General features: G+C 38.8%; 1 protein-coding gene across 1 annotated transcript in view; it reads left to right on the forward strand.

Moving 5' to 3' along the window:
- LOC122790968 (tripartite motif-containing protein 2-like) overlaps window positions 1-13591 on the forward strand; it is a 73153-nt gene extending 59562 nt beyond the window's left edge. The window contains exon 2 of the mRNA XM_044058690.1: window positions 13258-13591. Coding sequence (XP_043914625.1) covers window positions 13258-13279 — 22 coding nt within the window. The 3' untranslated portion in view covers window positions 13280-13591. The remainder of the gene's footprint in view (window positions 1-13257) is intronic.
- The last annotated feature ends 13107 nt before the right edge of the window (window positions 13592-26698 follow it).

Here is a 26698-nt window from a genome sequence, read left to right on the forward strand (position 1 = left end):
TCCCATTCAGTATAATGTAAAAAATGACTTTGCATACAACATACTCAAAAGAGAGACACTGAAACCCACACCTCTCAACCTATTTGTGCAAGAAATTGGGATAAATCCAAAATAATGGGGGACAAAGGCCAAAAAAATAGGGACAAGTTTTAAATACTGCTCTTATAAATTTAGAAAGTTGATAGGATAACACTTTTTGTGTTACCATGCATTTTCTGAAGGGTATGAAGTCTGAAATTCAAATGCTTGTCATTATTTAGTGACTTTAATCCTTGATGGTTTGCCAGAAAAGCACACATTTTATGAGAAACAGACCAAAAATATGAAGCAAAAATCTGGACATTGCAAAAATCATGACAATTAACAGGCATGCTGATACCACCAAAAATATTCTAGCTCACCTGAAACTACATTCCTAAATCCTAATTTACATTTGGTTTAAGATACTAAATAAAATAAGTAAGTCCTGCCAGTTAGCACAGAGGAGTAACGCTCTGTACTGTCAGTGAGCTGCTACCTGTAGCCAAAATGTTCAGCAATTCATTCTCTCCACCTCATTTGGCAACTGTGCGACTCTGAGAAAGTCATTTAAGCAGATGTGCTCCTTATCTGCATTTGAAAAGAAGCCCCTGTACCTGGTTATCAAATGTACTAAATAAAAAATATTAAATGTAAACAGAAACACAGGCATCATCGTTTTCCATTCATTACAACTTAAAATAAAAAAACAAAAGTAATAAAACAAACTAAAATAAACTATGCACTTGTACATGCTCAATCAGCACAAACAATCCCCAGGAAACAATATATCTGCCCCTAGAAATACAATTCTTTATTAGAATGAAACAACGCTAAATAACAGAATAAACAACTAAAGATAACCATAAATAACTATACATTCATGAAGTAGCATTAAGTGCAAAACAGACCCACTTCTGACTGTCTTTTCTAACCGAAAACAAACTAATTAAAACATATCTAAACAAAACAATAACATACCTAGGATTTCCAAAAGGGCTTCTGCCAGTGGGAAAAGGGTCCCTGTATAGTGATTCTGTCACTTATCACAATTAAATACCATTGACAATTTTAGTAACATTAGTCAGTGTAGCCAAATCATCTAGAGACAATTTTTACAATGTCACGTGACTATAGACCAATGCAGACAGAGAGAGAGGAAGTGAGGTGGAAAAAGTGATACAAAAAAAAAAAACTTGTTAGGGGAAGACAAAGAAGGATGAGTAAAAAAGTGGCAGCTATACATGGTAAGAAGATTCCTCATACAACAATATTGTTGAGAAGTAATAAAGGAAGTGTTATTAATAAGTTCTGACAATATGGAGTTTGATCCATTCACTAGCCCTTTATATGAGAAGTCTTAGCATGGCATTCTATCATTTGTAAGGCCATACTATAAGTAAAATGCATACGCAAACTCTAAAGTATGTTACAAAAAAGAAGGTAGAATATTCTCAGCTTCACTGAGAGGAGTGCAGTAAGGCTCAACACTCTTGCCTTACTTAGTTGCTACATTTATAAAACTGCCAGCGCAAAAATAAATTTAAGAACCAGAAATTAAAATATATATATATATTAAATATTAAATATATGCTGTTCTCTCATAGTCTGCTGATATAATAGTATGCTTAACAGATCCAGACCTAATTTTCACAAACTTTTGGACAAGTTTAGTAACTGTTATTTACCTTATTAGTTTGTTAACCAGTTAAACCCACTAGTCAAGACTATCTCTTTTTATGTAGACACTTAGAACACTGTCTGTTTATCTGGATTTATTTAGTCATACAAGAGAGAAATGGAGAATGAGGCATTCGAACCCAGGACTGGAGCATGAAGCTTGTTAACAGCTTATAAGCTTAATGCTCTGTGCTAAAGTGCTAGCATACTTAGGTTATGAACTCAGTGTGAACAAAATAATAGTGTTTGTAACACACAAAATATTATACCACTCTCCCTAAGGTCTTTAATGTAACTGCAATCTATATAGAAGTATATCACATGGCATGCATAGCCTGTCTGTGTGCTTCCTAGCATTTGAAGATATATACCCCAACACACTACACCCCATGTTTCTAATTATAAAACGTTCCATTTTAAAAATATTCTTTGATGTATCATGCGTTTATCTACCCATGTTTAAAATAAACTAACTCTACATTATGCATATCATTGGCTTTTTACATAAAACCATACCCCTATTTACATTTAATAGATATTTCAACAAAAGCAACTTTTCAAACTTTTGTATCATTATCAGCTCTTAAACTGCCGCAATATCTTGGTGATTTCTTCAGTGGTCTTACAAATCTGCATTTCATAAGCTTATCAACACATCAGCAGTGAAGGTGGGCGGTGTAGACAGAAGCACAACACCAACTGCTAGGACCTTGCTCTGGTTCTTTAATTTATTCTGCTGGGATCGGCCAGCATTCAGTTGTTGTACTGTTTCCGAATTACATATGATCCTAGCTGGGTTATCTACACTCCATGCAGATTACTGTTCCTATATAACAGAATGAGACTGAGTGCAAGTTCTTACCTAATTGTGTACCAGTCTGTATGAATTACACAGGGGGTTCATAGGTTCATAGGTTCATACTAGGCTATCTGCCCTGGGGCAATTATAAGCCTAGCCCGATTCTGTATGGCTTACGCCACCCCTTGATTTGAGTATACTGTGCCCTTTTTAAGGTTTAGTTTACTGTGCCTCTGTCTAATAGTGACACGGGAGTAATCCCTGGGACAAACCTACGATCCCCCATCCACTTATCGAGATTCTTCTTGAAGAGATTCAGTGAGGTGCTCTGCCTCACATGAACTGGAATTCTATTCCAGAGCGAAGGGAGCCTCTGGGTTATGAACCTGTCCCTCCAGCAAGTTCTATTTATTTCTGTGCTGAGGTTCAAGTCCCTCAAGCGTGTGGCTCTAAGGGATTTAGATTTACTGAGGTGGAGCATGTCCATTAATTCCGGATTTGACATAGCTTTGTATGTCAGGCATAGATCGCCTCAAAGTAGGCGGTATGCAACTGAGTAGAGCTGGAGTTTTTTTAACTGAGCAGCATATGGCATCTGTTTGAGACCCTTGATCCTCTTGGTGAGATACTTTTGGGGTCTTTCTAATTGCTGCAGGTGTCGGGTAAGGTACATCCCAAAAGGGGCATTGTATTCTATGATGGGCCTGATGAGAGATGAATAAAGGGGCACGATTACCTCTCTTGACCTAGATGTGAAACCCTTCGTGATGAGGTGGGCTATGTAGAAGGTCTTTCTAACCACTTTGGCAATGTGGTTTTCAAAGGAGAGATTGCTATCAACTTGGGTCCCCAGGTCCCTAATAACTTTCTCTGTACTTAATGGGTTTCCACCTATGTGGTAATTTGTGGGCACATTGTTTTTGCCAAAGGGTATGACTATACATTTTTTTGGCATTTAGCTTTAAACCATGGTGCTGGCACCAGTTATCTGTCTCTGTGAGACCTTTTTGAAGGATGTTTGTGTCAGCTGGAGAGTTGATTATGGCGCCCAGTTTGCAGTCGTCTGCGAACTTGGTGAGCCATAGTCCTCCCATGTTTGCCTGTACCTCGGAAAAGTAAATACCGAACAAGAGTGGTCCCAGGACAGAACCCTGTGGGATGCCACTTGTGACCGGTTTCGAGTCTGACATGGCTCCAGCAACTCTCACTCTGTGGGTTCTGTCTTTGAGCCAGTTTGCGACCCATCTTGTGACATAGGGGTTTATATTTAAGCTGGATAGCTTATCTATGATGCCCGAGTGGGGTATTGTGTCAAATGCCTTTGCAAGGTCCAGATAGGCTGTGTGGACTACCTTCCCTTCATCTATGGCTTTGGTGACTGTTTTGAAGAAGTCAACCAGGTTCAAAAGGCAGGATCTGCCCTTGACAAAGCCGAACTGGGTAGGATCTAGTGTCTGTAGGTCCCCAATGTCTTTGTTTATGAGCTCTATGATGATCCTCTCCATAGCCTTGCAGACTAAGCTAGTCAGGCTTATGGGGCGATAGTTTCCAGGGTCAGTAAAGGCTCCACCTTTGTGGAGTGGGACCACTGTTGCTGTACGCCATTCTGTGGGCACATATCCTGTAGTGAGGCTGAGATTGTATAGCTGTTTTATTTGAGGGATTAGTTCCTCTTGTAGTTCATGTAGGACGCAACCTGGGACACCATCTGGTCCCATGGAAGCAGTGTTTTTTGCTTTGGAGAGGGCAGCCTTCACCTGAGCATCTGAGATGTTTGGAAGGCAGCCCTCAGCCGGGATAGATACTTGCTCTTTTGGGGGGGAGGGGGGGGAGATTGCACTGAACCTGTCTGCCAGGATATTGGCGATGTCTGTGGGTTCAGTGTATTTTTTGTCATTTAGAATCAACTCAGAACAAGTCTGGGAGTTGCATCCCAGGTTTCTAACATAACTGAAAAAAGCCTTATGATTGTCTTTGTTGTCCTGTGCAATTTTTCTCTCGATGCTGGCCTTGGAGGATTTTATGAGGGATCGTAATTTTTTGCTAGTACTGATCAGAGATGCCTTCCCTATTAGGGATTTTGCTCTATCATGTAGTAGCTTCCTCCTTCTGTTGTACAGTTTATTTATGGCAGGGGTCCACCAGACTGGACGCCTGCCTTTGGATGATTGGGTCTTGGTTTTGTTTGGGATAGCATGATCCATGCATTCCTGGAGATGTCCATAGAATGCGTTTATATAGGATTCTGCAGTTTGGGCCATAGTTTCCACTGGCCCTGGGGCCTTGAAGGATTCCACTTCAGTTTTGAGAAGTGAGAAGTTCGCTTTTGAGAAGTTTTTCACTGTGGTTTTCTGGGCTGGGGGTGGGGTCGGGATGTGGACATCCAGTGAAATTAATTTATGGTCTGATCTTACCAATGAGGGATATACTTCTGGTGTGGAGCATAGAGTCCCCATGTTGGTAATGATCAGGTCTAGTATGTTGTCCCCTCTTGTGGGAGTGGTGACTAGTTGTTCCATAGCATTTGAGTTTATAATTTCCAGGAACCATTGGGCTAAGGTGCTGGGGCTTGAGTAGTGCTCCCAGTCAATGTTTGGGTAGTTGAAGTCACCCAATATAATGGTGTTCGGCGAGATCTTCATGTTCTCCAATGTTTTCAGGAAAGCCGAGTGGGATTCCTGACTTTGAGAGGGTGGTATGTAGGATGCTATAAACTGAAAAGCAGTCTTGCCCACTGTTAGTTGCACATGGATGGTCTCCGATTGTGCACTGCTGCAATGCCACTAACCTGGAGGTGTGGATATCCTTGATAAATATGGAAACTCCCCCTCCTTTTGTGGTTCAGTCCGGGTTTGGGGCCGAAAAGCATGATATGAGGTATAGCCTGGTAGTGCTGGGGTGCTCTCTGGAGCCTTGAACCAGGTTTCTGTCACTGCACAGATATCGATGTTCTCCATACTGAGGAGAGCTTCGAGCGTGCATCTTGAGGTTAAGACTTCTGGCGTTTAGCAGCATTACCCTTAGTTTTTGTTCCTTGTGCTGTCTATGGGGTGGGTTTGACTTTTGAGCCTTGCCTAAAAAGGCACTATGGGGTGGCAAGAGCCTTTGCCAATATCCGAAAGCCCAGTGGTGACAGGTGCAAGCCGTCCCTAGCGAAGCAACGTGGCTTGTCGAGCATGTCATCCCAGGCTGACAGACACTGGATCCCCTTTGAATGACACCAAAATTGTAGCCAATTGTTAAAATCGATCATTTTGTCTTTGTACTGTGGCATCATTCTAGGTGAGGGTAAGATGCTGCTCAAGGTCAGGGTCATACCAGCCTGGGCTACATGATCAGAGAGCTCCTCTATGTCTCTTTTCATGTAGTCCAGGGAGGTACATCTCAGGTCATTCACACCAGCATGGACAATGACTGAGTCATATTGTACTAGGTATCTGCCCTAATCTAAGACATAGCACTTATGAAACTCACCTGCAATGCCTCTTGGAATTTTTTTGTACTTACTGTACTGAGAGGTGACTCATATATTCTCTCAAGCATTTTGCCTCTCAGTTAGGTGCAATAATCTTGACAACTTTGAATATTAAGCTGTGGAACTATCTCTGATGGAAAATAAGACTGCCTTTCCTTCCTAACTGATGATTTTTCCTCTGGTTCACCAGTCAGTCACTTCTTTCATTATCTCAATTTCTAAAGTAGTGTTGGTACATCTCCTGCAACTCTGAATTTTGTTTACATTTTTTGTGTTATGAGCAACTGTGGACTTTACCAAATAATGTCTAATTCTTGTAAATGTTCTTTCCATTAAAGTAAACATTGTATTTTCAATACATTTTCTCTAAATAACTGCTTAAAAGTCATATTTCTACAGAAAAGCAAAATCTTCATTATTCTTAGAGGTACTTTGTACAAACAGAATAAGTTTTGCAAAACATTATGGCCCTTTTCCATTAGTACTTCTCTGTCATAAATATACTCATGGAATTTCACACATCAGCAGGGTATTAATAACAATTATTTCTTCAGATGAACACATACCTTATCTTCACTGTGCTTAGTTCTTTGATGACTGCAGGCTCACAAAATGTATCTGATGCTTGATATGGTGTTTTTCAAGCAACCTGTTGTCAATGGGAATTTTGTTCTGCTTGCCATATGGCAGTATTACAGCTGAATATATTAAACTGTTACAGCAGCTAAGACAGAATAAAGTACACTACAACACATCAGACCCATTGACAACTGCTCTATTTTGCTTTGAGATCACAACTCCTATACTATTCTGGCTTGCATGCACTTACAAATTAGCTCGCTTCTTTATGTCATAGTATTTTAAAGTAGACGTTTCTATTACTAGTCTCTTGAGCACTTTTGAAGTATTTTCCTTGTCATAGCCCAATTGTTTGTCTACATCTGGCCTTAACAGCTTTCTAAAAGGTATTGTTGATATATTAGGTATAAAGGTTGCAAGATATATCATTCACAAAAGTTTATTTAATTGCCATTTGTCTTCTGGCTTTAGTATTTGCACTATGTTTACACTACTGTTCTGATTTTCTCAGGGTTTGACTACTGTTCTGATTTTCCCAGGGTTTGACTTTAGTCAAGTTTAATGTTAGAATATGACTCCTTTGTTTCAGTCCTGTCACACTTATTTTACAGTTACTCTTACTCAGTTTAAAATTGTGTGGATTCAGTCTGTTCAACCATTGTATCACCCTCTCGTCATGTTCTTCTTTTGTCTGTCTCCACACTAACAGATCATTTATGCTCACAACTTCTTTTAAACCTTCAGTTACTTGTGCAGCTGTTCTTTGGAATATTACTGGTACCGAAGAAATATCAAATGAAACTTTCAAAAATCAGTACTTTCCTAAAGGCATACATATTAAATGCACATATGTTGCAGTTTCATATCTAGATTCCTCTGCCAAAATATCTGTTTTTTTTTTTGTCTAATACAGAAAATATTTTTTTTTGCCATAGTTCTAACCACAGTCTTATCCGTGAGCAAGAGTAATGCACTCTTCATTCAGATCATGTGAGCAATGCAAATGAAATAATAATTCTCCTGCTTCATAAAAACAATCAAATTATTCATCAGTCTGTCATCCTGGTTTCTTAATGTCACCCAAGTTTTCCATTCACGTCATTGCCTGTGCAGTTATACTCCTGTTAGCTGATGGTGCTCTACTTTGACCATGTATTATTGGCACAGCATCTAGATGTATATGAGTAAGACGTTATCTTGGCAAGCTACCAAAAACTGTAAGTAAATCAGCATAGCTATGCAAGACATCTCTGACCCTTGTGATGTTTATCATGTCTACCAAGATACTCCATAAATTCTCAGATAACTCGGACAAGTCAACAACCACCATGACCCCATATTATGAATGTTTTGTAGAAAGAGACACCATGTGACATGCATTTCCTGTCTGTGCTACCTCTAATCTTTAAAAAGATGTATATACCCAATACACTGCAGTGCTATCATTACAATAATCCTCTGCCTGTGAAGTTGAAAATAAACTTTTTTTTTTTAATGGAAAAATGGGAATATTATTAGATGCTTACAAATTATACTATCAGAATCTTTATTTGCATTGAGGCCATTAACTTAGAAAGTATTAGTTTATTTATTATTTATTTACTTACATCTGTTTACCAAGAAAGTGCTACTGGGTAATAAATACCCATTTTCAGCAGGGACCCAGGGAGAAAAGCTCCAGAGAGTTAAATAACATGAAATAAAACACTAGTACAAATATAATTAATATATATATATATATATATATATATATATATATATATATATATACATACATACGTACATACATAAAGCTTGATAAGGGACTATATAGAATACAATAAAGCATGAGAGGACACCACAGAAACTGAAAAAAATGGATGTACTAAACTTGAATTTTCACTGATAGAAATTACAGTATTATTAAACACCAGGTTCCTCCAATAATTCTGAACTAATTCCTTATATTGCAGTCTTTCTCTGTCCATCTGTCTGCTCATCCATCTACATTCTTCTTTCTCAGGACCGAAGCACTAAAGGCGGAGGAGTGTCCATATTCACACCTCCAGGCTAGCTGCCCAACACAATGCATCTGAAATTCTACAAGTGCAACTAACACTGGGTAAGACTGCAATCCAAACTGTAGCTTGCTACAGATCCCCACCATGACACAAGATTTTCACTACACCTTTCTAAATATACTAGAAAATATTAAGATACAACCAAACACCCTAATACTGGGTGATTTCAACTACCCTGCCATTAATTGGGAAAACTACTTGGGTACCAACATCTTTGCCCAACAGTTCTTGGAATTCATAAATTCCAATGCCCTGGACCAACTAATCCATAGTCCCACCAGGGGCTCAAATGTCCTAGACCTGGTCATTACCAACATGTAGATCGATGCTCCACACCAGTGGTCACCCCCTCGTTGGTCAGGTCTGACCATAAGCTAATCACCCTTGATGTCCACATCCCACCCCTATCCCCCCCCCCCCATTAGGGAAACCTCCATAAAAAACTTTTCCAAAGCCAGCTTCATGCTACTCAAGTCAGAAGTGACAAACTTCATGACAGCCATGCAGACGGGAACTGAAAGTTCGACTGCTGAGTCCTACACTAAGGCACTGTATGAGCACATCCACGCATGCATGAATCGTGCCATCCCACATAGAACCAAGATGCTCTCCTCCAAAAAAAAGGAAGCCAATCTGGTGGTCCCCTGCCATAAACAAACTATACAACAGAAGGAAGAAACTGTTGCAGAAAAGAGGAAAATCCCAGGATGCAAAAAACTCCCATACCAGCCTCAGTAAGAAGCTGAGATCCCTCATAAAATCCTCCAAAGCTAGTTATGAAAATAAAGTTGCCAAAGTTTCCAAGGACAACCACAAGGTATTCTATAGTTATGTCAAGAATCTGAATGGAAATGCTCATATCTGCTCTGAGCTACAACAGAATGGCACTAAATATACTAATCCCAAGGATATTGCCAATATCCTGGCAGATCGATTCAGTGCCAACTTCAACCCCCACTCACCCCCTAAGGGCCCAACTCAATACCAAAAGATTGCCAAATATCAGTAATCACAGCCACACAGGTAAAAAACGCTCTCTCCAAAGCTAAGACTACAGCATCCATGGGACCAGACGACATCCCGGGCTGCGTACTACATGAACTACAAAATGAACTGGCACCTCACCTAAGTGTCATGTTTAATCATAGCCTCACCTCAGGCTTCATGCCCAATGAGTGGCACACAGCTACAGTTATCCCACTCCACAAGGGGGATCCACCTTGGATCCCGGGAACAATCATCCCATCAGTCTGACGAGCCTGATCTGCAAAGCCATGGAACGCATTATCATGGAACTTATAAACAAAGACATTGGCAACCTTCAAACACTGGACCCCACCCAGTTTAGTTTCGTAAAGGGCCGATCTTTACTCCTCAACCTGATTGACTTCTTCGAATCAGTCTCCAGAGCCGTGGAGAAGGGTAAGGCAGCCCACGCAGCCTATCTGGACCTCGCCAAGGCCTTCGACACCATCCCCCACTCTGGAATCACAGATAAACTTACTAAGCTGGGAATTAATCCCTACATCACTTGATGGATTGCCAACTGGCTTACTGACAGAGCCCACACTGTAAGAGAAGCCGACTCAAAATCCAGCTCCAGATAAGTGACAAGCAGAGTACCCCAGGGTTCAGTCTTGGGACTGCTCTTGTTTGGCATCTACTTCTCTGAACTACAAACCAGCACTAATGGACTCTGGCTAACAAAGTTCACAGAGGACTGCAAACTGGGAGCCATTATTGAATCCCCAAATGATGTGGATATTCTACAAAAGGGCCTTACAGAAACAGATGCTTGGAGCTAGAGCCATGGGCTCAAATTCAATGCCTAGAAATGTATAGTTATCCCCTTTGGGAAAAAACATGTAACAATGAATTACCACATAAGTGGCAGTACACTAAACACCGAAAGTGTGATAAGGGACTTAGGGACATAGATGGACAGTGGTCTCACCTTCGATAACCACATAGCCACAACAGTCAGGAAATCATTCTATGTGGCACACCTCATCACTATGGGCTTTTCACCCAGAAAAAAGGAGGTCATTGTCCCACTGTACTCATCCCTCATTAGACCCATTATGGAGTACAATGCGTCATTTGGTATGTACCTCACAAGACATCTGCAACAACTGGAAAGGCCACAGAAATACCTCACTAGAAGAATCACAGGCCTAAAGCAGATGCCCTATGCTGACCGTCTAAAAAAACTTCAGCTATACTCTGTCACATATCGCCTACTCAGAGGCGATCTCTGCTTAACATACAAGGCCGTGTCAAACCCAGTGCTACCCTATGAACCTATGAACTATCATTTAACAGAATCACACTCGGTCAACTCTAACTTGCGCATAGTCCAAAAACCTAAGGATGACAATGCCATACACCGATACTTGTAACTGACAAATCTCGCCCCCTTCTTGACCCAAGTTAACACTTGTTCCTAGGTCCAGAGCTGTAAGGAATGTTGAATTTGGTATTTATTTTGTGTATCTCAGAATTCGGAGCTTTACATCTTTTTGCAGAAGTGAGTCGATGATACAATGACTCATCCGAGTGTGATTCTATTAAATGATAGTAAACCTATATATATATATATATATATATATATATATATATATATATATAATTCAGAGAGAGAGACAAACAGCACACGTATGTGTCTGTCTTTCTCTGTCCATCTGTCTGCTCATCCATCTACATTCTTCTTTCTCTTTCTCTTTCTTTTCTAACCGAAATACTCAGCTTTAACTCCTACTACCTCACTTGTAATTTCTATTGAGTGATCACTTGTTTATTTAGCCAATAAAAGCAGAAAATGTGACCAATAACTGTATTTGTTACTAGACTGACTTGTTGAATTGCAATTAATAAAACAATGGAAATCACTTTCTGGCTGAACGTCATCTTGCCACTCCTTCCTTAACTGATATTTTACTCTATCAGTTAAAGCAGGTGGATAATAAAATCCCTCTGATACATGGGGGATATGACAGCCCAGACCCTGTAAAAGTGTACCAAATGGAAAAGCATGCTCCATAACTCATTACATCCAGATCACCCTTATTTAATACTGAAGACGTCCTGGCCAGATTCTACACACTTAAGCATAAGAGTAACAAACATATTTGAATCAATGTCACATACGTGTTAAGTGGCGGGCTGGAGAGACAGGTTTTGCAGATTAGTCACAATGGAGTGAAAGAAAACTCCCATGAGTATTAGAATAGAATCCCTGCAACTAGTGTATCCTATGCAGATGCTTAGACTATGGTTCTAGAAACATGTACAATGGCCTACCCCATCTTTCCACACCATACCCTCCCCTGTCTTGAAGTACAATGATGCAGCTCTGTCATGTTACCTACCACATGTATACACACACACACACACACACATAGATAAATATATAGATATACAGAAAAGCCATTTCAGCTTTTCAGCTTCAGTTGTCTTATTTCAGCTACTGATGTTATTTGGCATTCTAATTTTTGAGCAGAATTCTCAGGCCCCATAAAATCCTCTGCTGTCGCATCTACAGCAGTTTTAAATGACAGATGTACTCAAAAATTGCTGTTCTTTGTACTTTTGAGTTCATACGGTTGTCTTGTAAAGGTAGTTTCACTCTTAGAGGGGGCAATGACATATGCAACAAGGCTTCTCTTTTCCACTCAGCTTTCAGGAAATGGTGCATTCCATCACATCTTTGAAATAATTATTATTTCATGTAGCTACAATGTATTCATTGTTCTTTAGCCCATACATGGCAGCAAAACTGGTGTACAGAAAACCTCAGTTAAGTATGTTAGAAGTACTTGTCAGGCTTATAGAGTCATCTATATAAAAATCAGAAGCCTAGGGCTCCACAATTTAATGGTCTGTTACCTTTCCTGATGTTAAGAGGTTGAGTCAACTGAAATACCAGAACATCTCCTTCTACAGACAATTTGAAGCCTGGCCATTCTATCCTTAATTCTGTCCTCTACCTGAAACCCAAATTCTGTCCTCTAACTGAAATACAAAATACAAATGTTCCCCTTAAGTAATATTTTATAGGTAACTCAGGAAGTTTGGCAATCATCTTGTGTAATACACTTTGAGCTCTCTCTCTGTCTCTCTCCCTCTCTCTCTCTCTCTGTCTCTCTCTCTCTCTCATCTTATTCTTCTGCTTTGCACCAAAAATATGCCCTGTTCTGAGCATATCACTACATTTTTTACACTGGGAAGAACCAAACAGAATGCTGTTGATGTATTTTAAATTCTGGAAATGCCTCAAACTATGAGATTTCGTTAAGTTCATGCAATCTGTCTATCTGTGCTATCTATCCAGCTAGCTTTCTTTCTGTGCTTTTCTCAGTCTCTCTTTTCCTGTATATTTCCTTTCTTTAATTTTTCATCCTGCCCATCATAGCTTCAATCCTCTCTTCTCTATGATATCTGTCCCTTTTACATAATGAGAAAAGAACTCAGGATGCCGAACAGTAAGACGTGGAAGCTGGGACACAAAATTTGCCTAAATTACACACTGAACATTTAGAACTCAGTAACATATATTATAATGACAGACAATGTGCTTAGAAATAATGCAAATGTGCTTTATTATGAAAATTACTAAAATGATATTCCCCCTTTTTTTTTTTTTACAGGCGTCTGTTTTTGCGAAACTAGATGCAAGAATTGGCATTTGCAGTTCTCAGCAGTGACAGCCACACCTGAAAAATTTGTTATTGCATACAGACAACAGAAATTTGACACGACTTGGAATCAATTGTGTATTTTTTCGTGATATGACTGTGAGAAGCAGATGTTAAAGAATATAATTATATATATGATAACTGTAACTGTGGATGGCAGAGAATGAGTGACTGTTTCACTCAGACAAAAGATTGGCCTGCCTTTGTGAAAGAAAAATGTAGTATTCTCTGATGTTTCCTGTAGCTGTAAACACAACAATAAAGAAAACAATGAAACATACAGCCACATTATGTCAAAAGGAGGAATATCTTTAAAGTACGTTGATAAATTATTTTCATCATTGACTAAAGCATCACAAAGTACTGGCTTATCATATGTTCCACAGTGTTCAGGAATTAAGAAATGTTTAACTTACATTAAAAGAAACTTGTACCACTGAAACCACTCTTAGAATAAATATGGGGAATGGAGCAGACCACCTGTTCTACAGAGTCCCTATCAATTGATAGAAAACTCATTTGATGGAAAATCATTTGGCTGAAACCAAAACATAGACAGCTCAAAACACTGAAAACTCATTTGACTGAAACTGAAAACACTGAAAATGCTATATGGCCTTTTCTCCATGGTAGTGCGATCCTGGAGTTAGTATATATAGTTAGGGGTGTGTGGGGGGCACAGACCCCCACAATGGGGGGTGTGGGGGCATAGCCCCCCACATACTTCATACATTTTAAACCCTACACATGGATACTTCTAACTACAATGAATAACTGTTTGGAGAAAACAATATTTACATAAACTATGCTGGGGGCTATGCCCCCCACACCCCCACACCCCGTAACTATATATACTAACTCTAGGATCGCACTACCATGGGGAAAAGGGCATATAGCATTTTCAGTGTTTTGAGTTTCAGTCAAATGAGTTTTCAGTGTTTTGAGCTTTCTATCTTATGGTGTCAGTGAAATGAGTTTTTATCAAATGAGCTTTCTATCATTTGATAGGGACCCATTCTACAGGGGTCTATATTAGAACATCGAAGTTTCAGAACTTCGAATGTTCTAATATCGACCCCTAGTAACCGAAAGCTGAAAATAGCGAAGTTTCAGAAAACCAAATTCTTTCCTAGGGAAAGAATTCGGTTGTCCGTTCCTGTCACTTCGCCATTTTCAGCTCTGCGGTGGAAAGTTACAGGTCGGGTTCAGGTAAGTGTGCGATTGTGTGGACGTGAGGGTTAGGGCGGGTTAGGTGAGTTAGGGTTAGGGCGCGGGTCAGGTAAGTGTGCGAATGTTTGGACGTGAGGGTTAGGGTGGGGTAGGTGAGTTAGGGTTAGGGCGTGGGTGAGGTGTGTGTGTGATAGTGACGAACTTTAGGGTTAGGGTTTGGGTTAAGGTAAGTGGGTAGATAGTGGTGTATGTATAATTTAGTGTAGGATTAGATGTAAGATTTTAGGTGTATGTGTGTGGATTGCTGTTTGTTTGGTGTGTTTGTGTTGTGTGTATGTGTTTTGGAACAGCAAATTTTTTCCCTAGGGAAAAATTTGCTGTTCTTAATTTTCGATGTTATCAGTTTTCGGTTACTAGGGGTCGATATTAGAACATTCGAAGTTCTGAAACTTCAATGTTCTAATATAGATCCTTCTACAGGCTGATAGTCTACAGTCCAGATATATGCTATAAAATGAGCAGAGTTACTGCTAGCACTAGTGAAAGGAACTCTCGGAACAGGTTTGTGCAATAAGTATACATGGCAGCTGTTCGACATATCCCAATCAATATACTGTACATACAAAAAAATTGGGAAGCCTGATATCATATAAGAAGTTACAGAGCAAAAGGGTAAGGGCAAGGTACATGTAGCAAGTTCTACATAAATGGACTCTGCGTGGACATAGGGCAGTGATTACTATATGAATCATCTCACTGAAATGGAGGCCTCCTATATGTACAGCACAGTAACATAGCCATAGCCCTTGAAATGGAGTCACCATATGTGCAGGACAGTAACATAGCTGTGGCCCTTGAAATGGAGCCCCTATATGTACAGGACAGCAATATAGTTCTGGTGCTTGAAATGGAATCCCCATATGTACAGGACAGTAACATATTTGTGGCTATAGTATGCTACATTGGAATTTCTGCAAACATTGAAGACATACTTCTCAACTTTCCAGATTTTTGCACAATGTCCAGATTTTTACCTCATTTTTTTTCTGTTCCACCTACAATTTGCAATTTTCTGGCAATTCATTGAGGACTGAATTCACTAAACAATGACTTACATTTGAGTTTCAAACTCCATATTCTTCATAAAATGCATGCAAATACAAAACCCATTATTCTAGCAACTTTCTAAATGTATTTTGTGAAACTGAATGGCATTTGATTTGGAAGAGGTAAAAACCTGGCATAATTAGCAATGTAGCTGTTCTGCTCATTCTGAAACAATGGCAACCTATGTATTCCCCACATTAGGCCAGTTTTAAATGTTATACTTTGACATCTGACAAAACATTTCAGTTGATATTTTTGTTTGTTTTTCTTTAAAATAAAAATGTCTTCTACATATATTAAAATCTCTTTTTCCTGGATGGGTCATTGATTAAAAATTGTGATAAATAAATAATCTTACATATGCATTTTGTGTATCAGATCCAAAGGAGAAGAAGAGGGGAAAAGCATGCCGAAAGCAGAAAGAGAGGAGGAAGGTTAGAAGTGTAGTAGTGAGGGTAGGAACTTGGATGTTGGCAGTATGACTGGTATAGGGAGAGCGCTAGCTGATATGATGGAGAGAAGGAAGGTTGATATATTGTGTGTGCAAGAGACCAGATGGAAGGGAAGTAAGGCCAAGTGTATAGGAGGTGGGTTCAAATTGTTCTATCATGGTGTGAATGGGAGGTGAAATGTGGTAGGGGTTATCCTGAAGGAACAGTATGCCAAGAGTGTTTTGGAGGTGAAAAGAGTGTCAGACAGAGTAATGCTTATGAAGCTGAAAATTGATGGTGTAATGATGAATGTTGTTAGTGCATACACTCCGCAAGTTGGGTGTGTGATGGATGAGAAAGAAAAATTTTGGAGTGAGTTGGATGAAGTGGTGGTGAGTGTACCCAAGGGTGAGAGACTGGTGGGGATGAGGACGTGATGGGCAGGTATGGTGTTAAGGAGAGGAATGCAGAAGGTCAGATGGTAGTGGATTTTGTGAAAAGGATGGGCATGGCTGTGGTGAATACGTATTTTAAGAAGAGGGAGGAGCACAGGGTGGCGTACAAGAGTGGAGGAAGATGCACACAGGTGGATTATATCCTATGCAAGAGGGCCAGTCTGAAGGAGATTGGAGACTGTAAAGTGGTGACAGGGGAAAGTGTAGTTAGGCAGCATAGAATTGTGGTCTGTAGGATGACGTTGGTGATCAAGAAGAGGAGAACACGTGTGAGAGCAGTGCCAAGGATCAAATGGTGGAAGTTGAAAAAGGGTGATTGTGAGGTGGAGTTCAGGGAAGAGTTAAAACAGGCACTAGGGGGTAGTGAAGAGTTACCAAATAGTTGGGTAACTACAGCTGAGATGGTAAGAGAGACAGCTAGAAAGGTGCTTGGTGTGACATCTGGACAGAGGAAGGAGGACAAGGAGACCTGCTGGTGGAATGAGGAAGTACAGGAGAGTATACAGAGGAAGAGGCTGGCGAAGAAGTGGGATTGTCAGACAGATGAAGAAAGTAGACAGGAGTATAAGGAGATGAGGAGCATGGCAAAGAGAGGTGGTGAAGGCTAAGGATAAGGCATCTGGAGAGTTGTATGAAAGGTTGGACACTAAAGAGGGAGAAAAGGACCTGTACCAATTGGCTAGACAGAGGGACCGAGCTAGGAAAGATGTGCAGCAGGTAAGGGTGATAAAGGATAGTGAGGGAAACGTACTCACAAGCGAGGAGAGTGTGTTGAGCAGATGGAGAGAGTTCTTTGAGGGGCTGATGAATGAAGAGAATGAGAGAGAGAGAGAGAGAGCGAGAGAGAGTGAAGGTTGGATGATGTGGGGATAGTGAAACAGATTAGCAAGGATGACGTACAGACAGCTATGAAGAATGGAAAGGCTGTTGGTCCAGATGACATACCAGTGGAAGCATGGAGGTGCTTAGGAGAAATGGCAATGGAGTTCTTAACCAGATTGTTTAATGAAATCTTGGAAAGTCAGGGGATGCCTGAGGAGTGGAGAAAAAGTGTTTTGGTACCTATTTTTAAGAATAAGGGTGATGTGCAGAGTTGTATTAACTACAGAGGGATAAAACTGATCAGTCACAGCTTGAAGTTATGGGAAAGAATAGTGGAAGCTAGGTTAAGAAGGGAGGTGATGATTAGCGATCAGCAGTATGGTTTCATACTGGGAAAGAGCACTACAGATGCGATGTTTGCTCTGAGAGTGTTGATGGAGAAATATAGAGAAGATCAGAAGGAGCTGCATTGCATCTTTGTGGACTTGGAGAAAGCATATGACAGGGTGCCTAGAGAGGAGTTGTGGTATTGTATGAGGAAGTCAGGAGTGCAGAGAAGTATGTAAGAGTGGTACAGGATATGTACAAGGGTAATGTGACAGTGGTGAAGTCTGCAGTGGGAGTGACAGATCCGTTTAAGGTGGAGGTGGGATTATATCAAAGATCAGCTCTGAGCCCTTTCTTATTTGCAATGGTAATGGACAGGTTGACAGACGAGATCAGACAGGAGGCCCCATGGACTATGATGTTTGCAGATGACATTATGATCTGTAGTGAGAGTGGGGACCAGGTTGAGGATACCTTGGAGAGGTGGAGATATGCTCTAGAGAGGAGAGGAATGAAGGTCAGCAGGACTAAGACAGAATGTGTGTGTGTGTGTGTAAATGAGAGAGAGGATAGAGGAATGGTGAGGATGCAGGGAGTAGAGTTGGCGAAGGTGGATGAGTAAGTACTTGGGATCAACAGTTCAGAGTAATGGTGAGTGTGGAAGAAAGTACAGGCAGGGTGGAATGGGTAGAGAAGTGTCAGGAGTGATTTGTGGCAGACGGGTACCAGTAAGAGTGAAAGGGAAAGTCTACAAGAGGGTAGTGAGACCAGCTATGTTGTATAGATTGGAGACTGTGGCATTGACAAAAAGGCAGGAGTCAGAGCTGGAAGTGGCAGAGTTAAAGATGTTAAGATTTGCACTGGGTGTGACAAGAATGGACAGGATTAGGAATCAGTATATTAGAGGGTCAGCTCAGGTTGGACGGTTTGGAGACAAAAATCAGAGAGGCAAGACTACTTTGGTTTGGACATGTGCTGTGGAGGGATGATGGGTATATTGGGAAAAGGATGCTAAGGATGAATTTGCCAGGTAAGAGGAAAAGAGGAAGGCCTAAGATAAGGTTTATGGATGTGGCGAGAGAGGACATGCAGGTGGTTGGTGTGACAGAGCAAGATGCAGAGGACAGGAAGAAATGGAAACAGATCATCCGCTGTGGCGACCCCTAACAGGAACAGCCGAAAGAGAAGAAGTGTATCAGATCCAAGGTAGGTACTAGTCCAACTGTCATCAAAGGCAGCTAACTGGTTCAAAAGTTCTGCCAAGAGTTGCTTCAGCAGAATGGCAAGGCTTGCTACACTCCTCTATCAGCAAAGTATTTGCTATAGACATGCTTAAAAGCTTCTGGATGAATGGCACTGCTAAATCACATTTTAGTGGAAAATTGTAAACCGGATTACTACAAAATTGTAAACTTTTTTGACCAGATTAACAGTTACTAAATTATTAACATCAAGGAGTAAATGCACATTCCTCATGTAATTTGACAACTACATTTATTCAGTAACAATGATTTAAAAATGAAAATTAAGATACATATTTTTCAAATCACTGATTGAATTTTACACAAACTACAACAGCTAGGTAGGTGGTGAGAAAAGCTGACGTTTTGTCTACAGTACCAGAACTCTGCAGCTTGGAAGGAAGACATTAAAGTTAAGGTATTTCCATCCAGTAATACCCTTCTACATAAATGTCAACCAGTTTGTGTGAAAATGTACTTACTCACCACTAGCAGCAAAATAAGGTTTATATTGTTTTAAAACTCATACTATACTGTCTGTGTGACTGTTGGCCAGTTATCAGGCATTTAGAATGCTATATCATTTTAAACTAAAGCTAAAATTCATGAAGGCATCATTTTTAAATACTAGGTATGCAAGACATATACAGACAGAATGGGAGAATAGTATTAATATGAAACTGTGGCTTTATAAATGGGACATTTTGCATGCATATTGCTTTTTTAACTTACTTATTTGTCTTACTTGTCTTTTACATACTGGTGATTTAAAATACTGCAGCTAAGCAGCGACACTTCAACATTTCTTCTCAACAGGACTTATGTTCATTCCGAAATCCCATCCTTCAGTGATCTGAGAGTGACCAGATACAGCTGGTATGAAGACTGGACCACAGTTTATTACATATTTAAACACTACATTGGCACAGATTCACTTCATATGTAATATCTGCTTATGTGACTGTTCATTCACCTATATTTCCTATATTTTTTTCATTCCATTCTATAGGCTCTTAACCCAGCTATACTACCACCACTACTAACCACAGTCAGAAATAGCTAGTTATCTTTACATACTTTAACATCTTGTCTGACAACTTTGTTACTAATATTATAAACAAGAAACTATCTTAACTTGCAACATTTACTGTATATACTGTTGATAATCAATATTTTGTTATTGTATTAAAGCCAACAATCTGTAACGTTGTTTACTATTGCTGCAACTTTGTATTTCTTTTTATCATGTACATGATGTGGAGCTTTTCTCCCCCGGCATCCACTGAAAAAGGACCTGCGTCCAGTCGGAATTTCCCAGTAAACAAAAATAAATAAATAAATACATTTTGCCTCTATTTAATCATCCTTTTTACCTGCAAGGTGCTATCTTCTTACTCTATTGGGGCAAGGATAAAAATAAATTGGGAATTCCTGCATTACGAGGCTAAAAGCAATTACAACATTCAGTGCCATCATATTTAACTCTAGCACATAAAGTGCGCTGTGCAACACTCCAGCGGTACTGTAGATCAACGTCTCTGCTTATTTGCTGTGGTGACCACTTATATACATAAGTTTTTCTAACGTTTCTTACCTTCATCTGCCATCTGTCTCTACATTTGGCATACTCTGTTCAGTGCTGACACACGGAAAGGGAAGAGAGCAGTGATCACATATTTTGCAGCTCAAGAAATGAACTATGGTTTGGAAAAAGGATTATTCGCCTTAGATATTACCCTTCCTACAGCCCTTAACCTGGTTAGTATGAAGAAATGAATACATCACGGTAAGGGTTAGTTCCTGACCTGGTTAGTATGAAGAAATGAATACATCATGGTAAGGGTTAGTTCCTGACCTGGTTAGTATGAAGAAATAAATACATCACGGTAAGGGTTAGTTCCTCACCTGGTTAGTATGAAGAAATAAATACATCACGGTAAGGGTTAGTTCCTCACCTGGTTAGTATGAAGAAATGAATACATCACGGTAAGGTTTAGTTCCTGTATGACAAGGCAGACAACTTGACAGCTGTGTTTGTCACACATTTTAAATGCAATAAAATAAAATAAACATATTATGGTGTTATTTTGTCTCATTTAATATGATTTTTTTAATTCCTTAGTCATCTCTACTATTCACATGGAATGGCTAGCTTACTTCTAGTTAATGGCTGCTGTAAGGATTCAGACCAGGACCTTATTTTTTCAGAAGTTTATTTATTTTTTTGTTTTTCAGATGATTTTTCTCCCCATTATTCTCATGTTTTGATAAGACATGGGTAATAGTAGGAATGGGTGTGACATTCTATTTATTTTACGTATTTATTCATGATATAAAACACTTGGGAAAAGAATTACAGTGAGCCCACTTTCCTAGTATAATGATTTTAGTGCTGTAATTCCAATTAACAACTCAGCAATAAGTGCTTTCGTTCTAAAAATGGACCTATCAGACAAAATAAATAAATAAATCATCAGACAAAGCATTGAGTCAATAAGACCTTATACCTGATGTAGTCCTTTTTAGGATAGTAATGCTTTTTGGCTTTCCCCGATTAGGGGTCACCACAGCAGAACTCCGGTCCGCTTATGATTGGCAGTGGATTTTTACAGTGCCGAGTTGCCAGCCCGACGCCCAACCTTCAAAGAAGGCACACCCATTCACGCATGCACCTACCTGCATGCCTTTAATGTCACTTGACCACAGGGAGGACAAGCAGGCTCCACACAGAAGGCACTCCAGCCGAGAATTGAACGGGAGAACCTCTTGCTGTGTGGTGACAACGCTAACCGCTGCACCACCGCGGCCTGTAGTCCTTTTTAGGATAAAAATGCATATTACTGAGTTGTTGCCAGAAACTGTAACAAGAAAATCGTAGCAGTATGAGTATGGATTCACTGGAATTTCTTTCCTGTGTATTTGTTTTTGCTTCTTATTACAGATTTTACTATCATGCATATATAGGGGTAGGGAATTTCTGTTTCCTTAATTTTTATATTTTATCATTCTTCGGGATGTTGAAAGGTGGGAGGAAACTACAGTACATAGAAAGTAGAGAAAATCCATACAGACATTGCGATAATATTCACAACTCCACATAATCAATGCCTGACTCAGAATTTAATCCTGGATCATGTAATTGTGGAGGTAACCCAATTTGTGGAACACAAAATCTAATAACTGATACTAGTTCACACTAGGCTGGTAACTAAAACCAGATATTTACCAGGCTGGTAACTATAACCAGATATTTACCAGGCTGGTAACTAAAACCAGATATTTACCAGGCTGGTAACTAAAACCAGATATTTACCAGGCTGGTAACTATAACCAGATATTTACCAGGCTGGTAACTAAAACCAGATATTTACCAGGCTGGTAACTAAAACCAGATATTTACCAGGCTGGTAACTAAAACCAGATATTAACCAGGCTGGTAACTATAACCAGATATTTACTAGGCTGGTAACTAAAACCAGATATTTACCATGCTGGTAGCTAAAACCAGATATTTACCAGGCTGGTAACTAAAACCAGATATTTACCAGGCTGGTAACTAAAACCAGATATTTCCATTTTCTTTCCCAGTATTTTTGATGTTAAACTATTTTTAGGGGCTGACCTATGAGTCATACTGGGTTTTTGGACACCGTTTTTTTTAAATATTTTACACCACAGTGAGTTTCATTGCAGAGTGTTATGTTGTATTGCATTGTACAAGCCGATGGTGCACATTTCTGGTGTTCCCCATTTTCTTCTCTGTACGGTGAATATGGAGTTAGTATTTATGAACTGGGGGTGGGGCAGATTCCCCCGCATGGGGATGCATGGGAGGCATTTTTGTGTGTTTTTATAGTTTTTCGGCTCAACCATTTTTGATATTATTTTTTGGTAAATGGTGACCAAAAAACACAGTTCTTTGACAGCTTGTAGCCAAACTGTTTTGGGGATAATTTGATGACTGGATCCACTGACAACAGAGTACATATCAAATGAAGTATGGAGTAAACAAGCTAAATTAAAAATATATGCTTTCACATATCTTTTCATTACACTACATTATGAGTTTAAAATCTATCCAAATGTTTCTTATAGCACCAAATTAAAACAAAAATCACATTCTGTTAAATATAATTTTCTGTGTAAGAACAGATATGTAACTGCATAGATTTACTGGTAGGACAGAGCCAAAGAAAAAGTATTGTACAATACAACATGGTCTCCAATAAAATTTAACTGAAAAAATTTTGCTTGCCTGCTGCAGTGGGAGCCAAAGATAAACAGAAATAACAGGCATCACATACATGTCAGTTACCATTAAATGGTACCCCAGAACTCATGTTAGTTTAGTTTCTATGAGAACGAAGGTATGACGTGGCACTGTTCAACACCTGAGGGCTGTTTATATAGTTAGACAGTGGTCTGAGGTACAGCATTATGACAGGTGTAGCTCTTTCCCTTGAATATAGAGTAAATCCCATGTAACTACAGAGAAAGTTAAGAAATGTGTAACTTTTTTGTGTAAAATCCAGATTTAACAGCAATACAGTATAGAAAATAAGTAAGACAAAAATACTGTAAGATGCAGTATAATTTTTTCTCTTCTTGTTTGTAAAGAAAAAGGTACTAATTATGATGTGTTTTGATGGTGATGGTCATGAGGAACAGAATTTTATACTAGCTGAACTCTAAACTATGTGCATTTACCTTCTTTTAAATTTTGCCACTAGGCTTTCTCCTTTTGTCAGTGTACATGAACAGCAATGACACAGGTACAGTGTTACCCATGCTACTTTCCTTTAAAGGAAAACTATGGGCAAAACTGAAAAAAATACACACACATACATATATACATACATACATACATATATACATACATATATACATACATACATACACACATACATACATACATACATACATATATACATACATGCATACATACATACATACATATATATATATATATATATATATACATACATATATAAATACATGCATACATATATACATATATACATATATATATATATATATATATATATATATATATATATATATATATATATATATATATATATATATATATATGTGTGTGTGTGTGTGTGTATGTGTGTGTGTGTGTGTGTGTGTGTGTGTGTGTGTGTGTGTGTGTGTGTGTGTGTGTGTGTGTGTGTGTGTGTGTGTGTGTGTAGAAAACACCGTTTTTTAAAGAAGAACTTGATAACTATATAAAATAAACTTCTTATAAAAGAAAACAAAAACCCTCAAGGTAGATTAAGCTTTCGTCCTTTTATTGTATAAGAACTTCTTCAGAATGAATAAATTATGCTTTCCACTCATTTATAAACAGGCACAACAACCAATGGGAAACTATAAACAACATTTGCATGAGACCTCAGTTTGATATCACATGTAGAGCATAGTATCAAATGAACAATTGTGAACAATAGTGTCAAATGAAAAACTAAGAAGCATAGTATGAATTTGCATACTAAGTGCTATGATAAATAACTATGTAGAAAACTTCAAATAAAAAACTGTGAAGAATACTATATATTTGCATACTCAGTGCTATAATAAATGACTGTTTAAAGAACATGAAAGCTGCAATTGCAACCACTAAAAAAACATATAAGTGTTGAAAAACTACTGCAACCATTTTAAAAGACATTTAACACTCAATGACTCATTAAGACATGGGTAATAGTCAGCTTCTAAATGCAGTTGCCACTTTAATTCTAAAACTTGTAGCAAACCATCTGCATCCCCAAAGAAATTTTCTTCTTCTAATACCAAAAATCTGCACATAGAGAAATTATTACAGGACAAATTGTGTTTTCCTAAAGCATTGGAGGAATCCTTAGAACGGATGGCTGCATTGTGCTCTTTTATCCTTTCAGTTAGTTTTCTGGTAGTTTTCCCTATGTAAAAACATGAACAGGACATGCAAATAGCAGCATAAACTACCATGGTGCTATTACAGTTAAAGGCTTTCTTGAAAGCTACTGTTACATTACAGTGAGGGAAACAAAAACTGTCCCCAGTAAGAATGTGATTGCAAGCTACACATCTCCCACATGTAAACATGCCCTTGGAATCATTAATGGAACTGTGTTGTGTCAGTAAGAAGGGTTTATCTCTTCCTTCAAATAGAGATTTGAAGGTTTTGGTTTTCTTAAAAGAGAATCTGGGAGAGGGACCCGTAACATCTCTAATGGTATTGTCACTAAGCAAAATTCTCCAGTTACTGTTCAAAATGTTTCTGATGTTTTGCATGTCTCTGCTTATTGGTAAGGCAGAGCTACAAGTGCAGTTATCAATGTCATCATGAACAGAATGCTTTTTGGGTATAAAACCACTTTTCAAAATGGGTTTGAATGTGTGATGTCTGTTGCGCTTAATATCATTTCTAATATTGTTGACCAAGCTGGCTGGGTAATTTTTCTGTATAAAAAGAGAAGACAGAAAATCACATTCAGTTTCAAAATCAGAATCACGACTAATTAATCTAGATAATCCTACAAACTGCCCCTTTACTACATTCTTCTTCATGAACCACGGGTGTTGGCTATTGTAATGTAAATAGGTATTTCTGTACGTTTCTTTCCTAAAGATATTTGAAGAGAGATCTCCTGTTGATTCATCAATAGATAGGGTGGTGTCTAGAAAAGAAACTGTGGAACCTTTCCCTGCCACAACAAACTGAAGGAAACCAATACTTTCAGATAAAGATTCAACAAACAACTGCAGTTGACTATCAGATCCTTTCCAAACAAAAAAGATGTCGTCAATAAAACGACAGTAATGTTCCATGAGTTCAAAACCAGGAAGGTATATGAGCGTGTCTAATTCCATTCGCTTTATACAATGTTTGCAAAAGCTGGAGCCATTTTCGTGCCCATAGCCACTCCTCTAACTTGTTTAAAGTTATTATTATTAAAATGAAAAAAGTTGTTATCCAAAACTAAGGACATGAGGGTATGCAAGGTGTCAATTCTGGATTTAGGTAATTTAACAAACTTGTGTAAAAAATGTTTGACATAACTAAGACCCTCCACATGTGGAATGCTAGTGTACAATGCCACTACATCTAGTGTAACTAAAGTTTTACCTATACCAGTGAATGAAGCACTATGTAGTTTATTCAAAAAATCCCAAGAGTCCTTAATATAGAATGGATTAGCTTGAGCTATGGGATTTAAAACAAAATCAACATATTGTGCTATGCTTTCTGTCTTAGTTTTATTGTTTGAAATGATTAATCTAAAAGGGGGTTGTGTTTATTTTTGTGTATTTTGGGGATACCAAAAAGTTTCCCAAGACAAGGGTGAGGTGTGTGCATAAATGAAAATTCTTCATAGGAAATGTCATGATTCCTGACCAAGGCATTAAGAGTTTCATCAATGAATTTAAAACTGTCAGGAACTGTTTGTAACGTAACCTGTTCATAAAAATCATCATCAAACAAAGTATATATATATATATATATATATATATATATATATATATATATATATATATATAATTATACCATATTTCTTTCTAAATAAGACCTAACCAGGGAGTAAGGCCTAGCATGGTTTTTCCAGGGCATTCATGATGTAAGCCCTACATCAAAAATAAGCCCCAGTTCCGATTCTTACTGTAACCTAATCATCACTCACACTTGACGGTTGAGATCCTTGGCCCATAAACCCAAGCAGGTGTACTTTGATTGGTCAAAATACAGACAATGTGCGGGAGGCACACGCTCATGGTAACGAGCAGCTGTGGTGGTGGTGTCTTCCCTTCATAACTGGTGCCATTTTGTGTTGCCACTCCAGTCGTGTAAGTCTTA

Source organism: Protopterus annectens, chromosome 16.part0, assembly GCF_019279795.1.
Source record: "Protopterus annectens isolate FY-2018-M chromosome 16.part0, PAN1.0, whole genome shotgun sequence".
Taxonomy (NCBI): Eukaryota; Metazoa; Chordata; order Ceratodontiformes; family Protopteridae; genus Protopterus; species Protopterus annectens.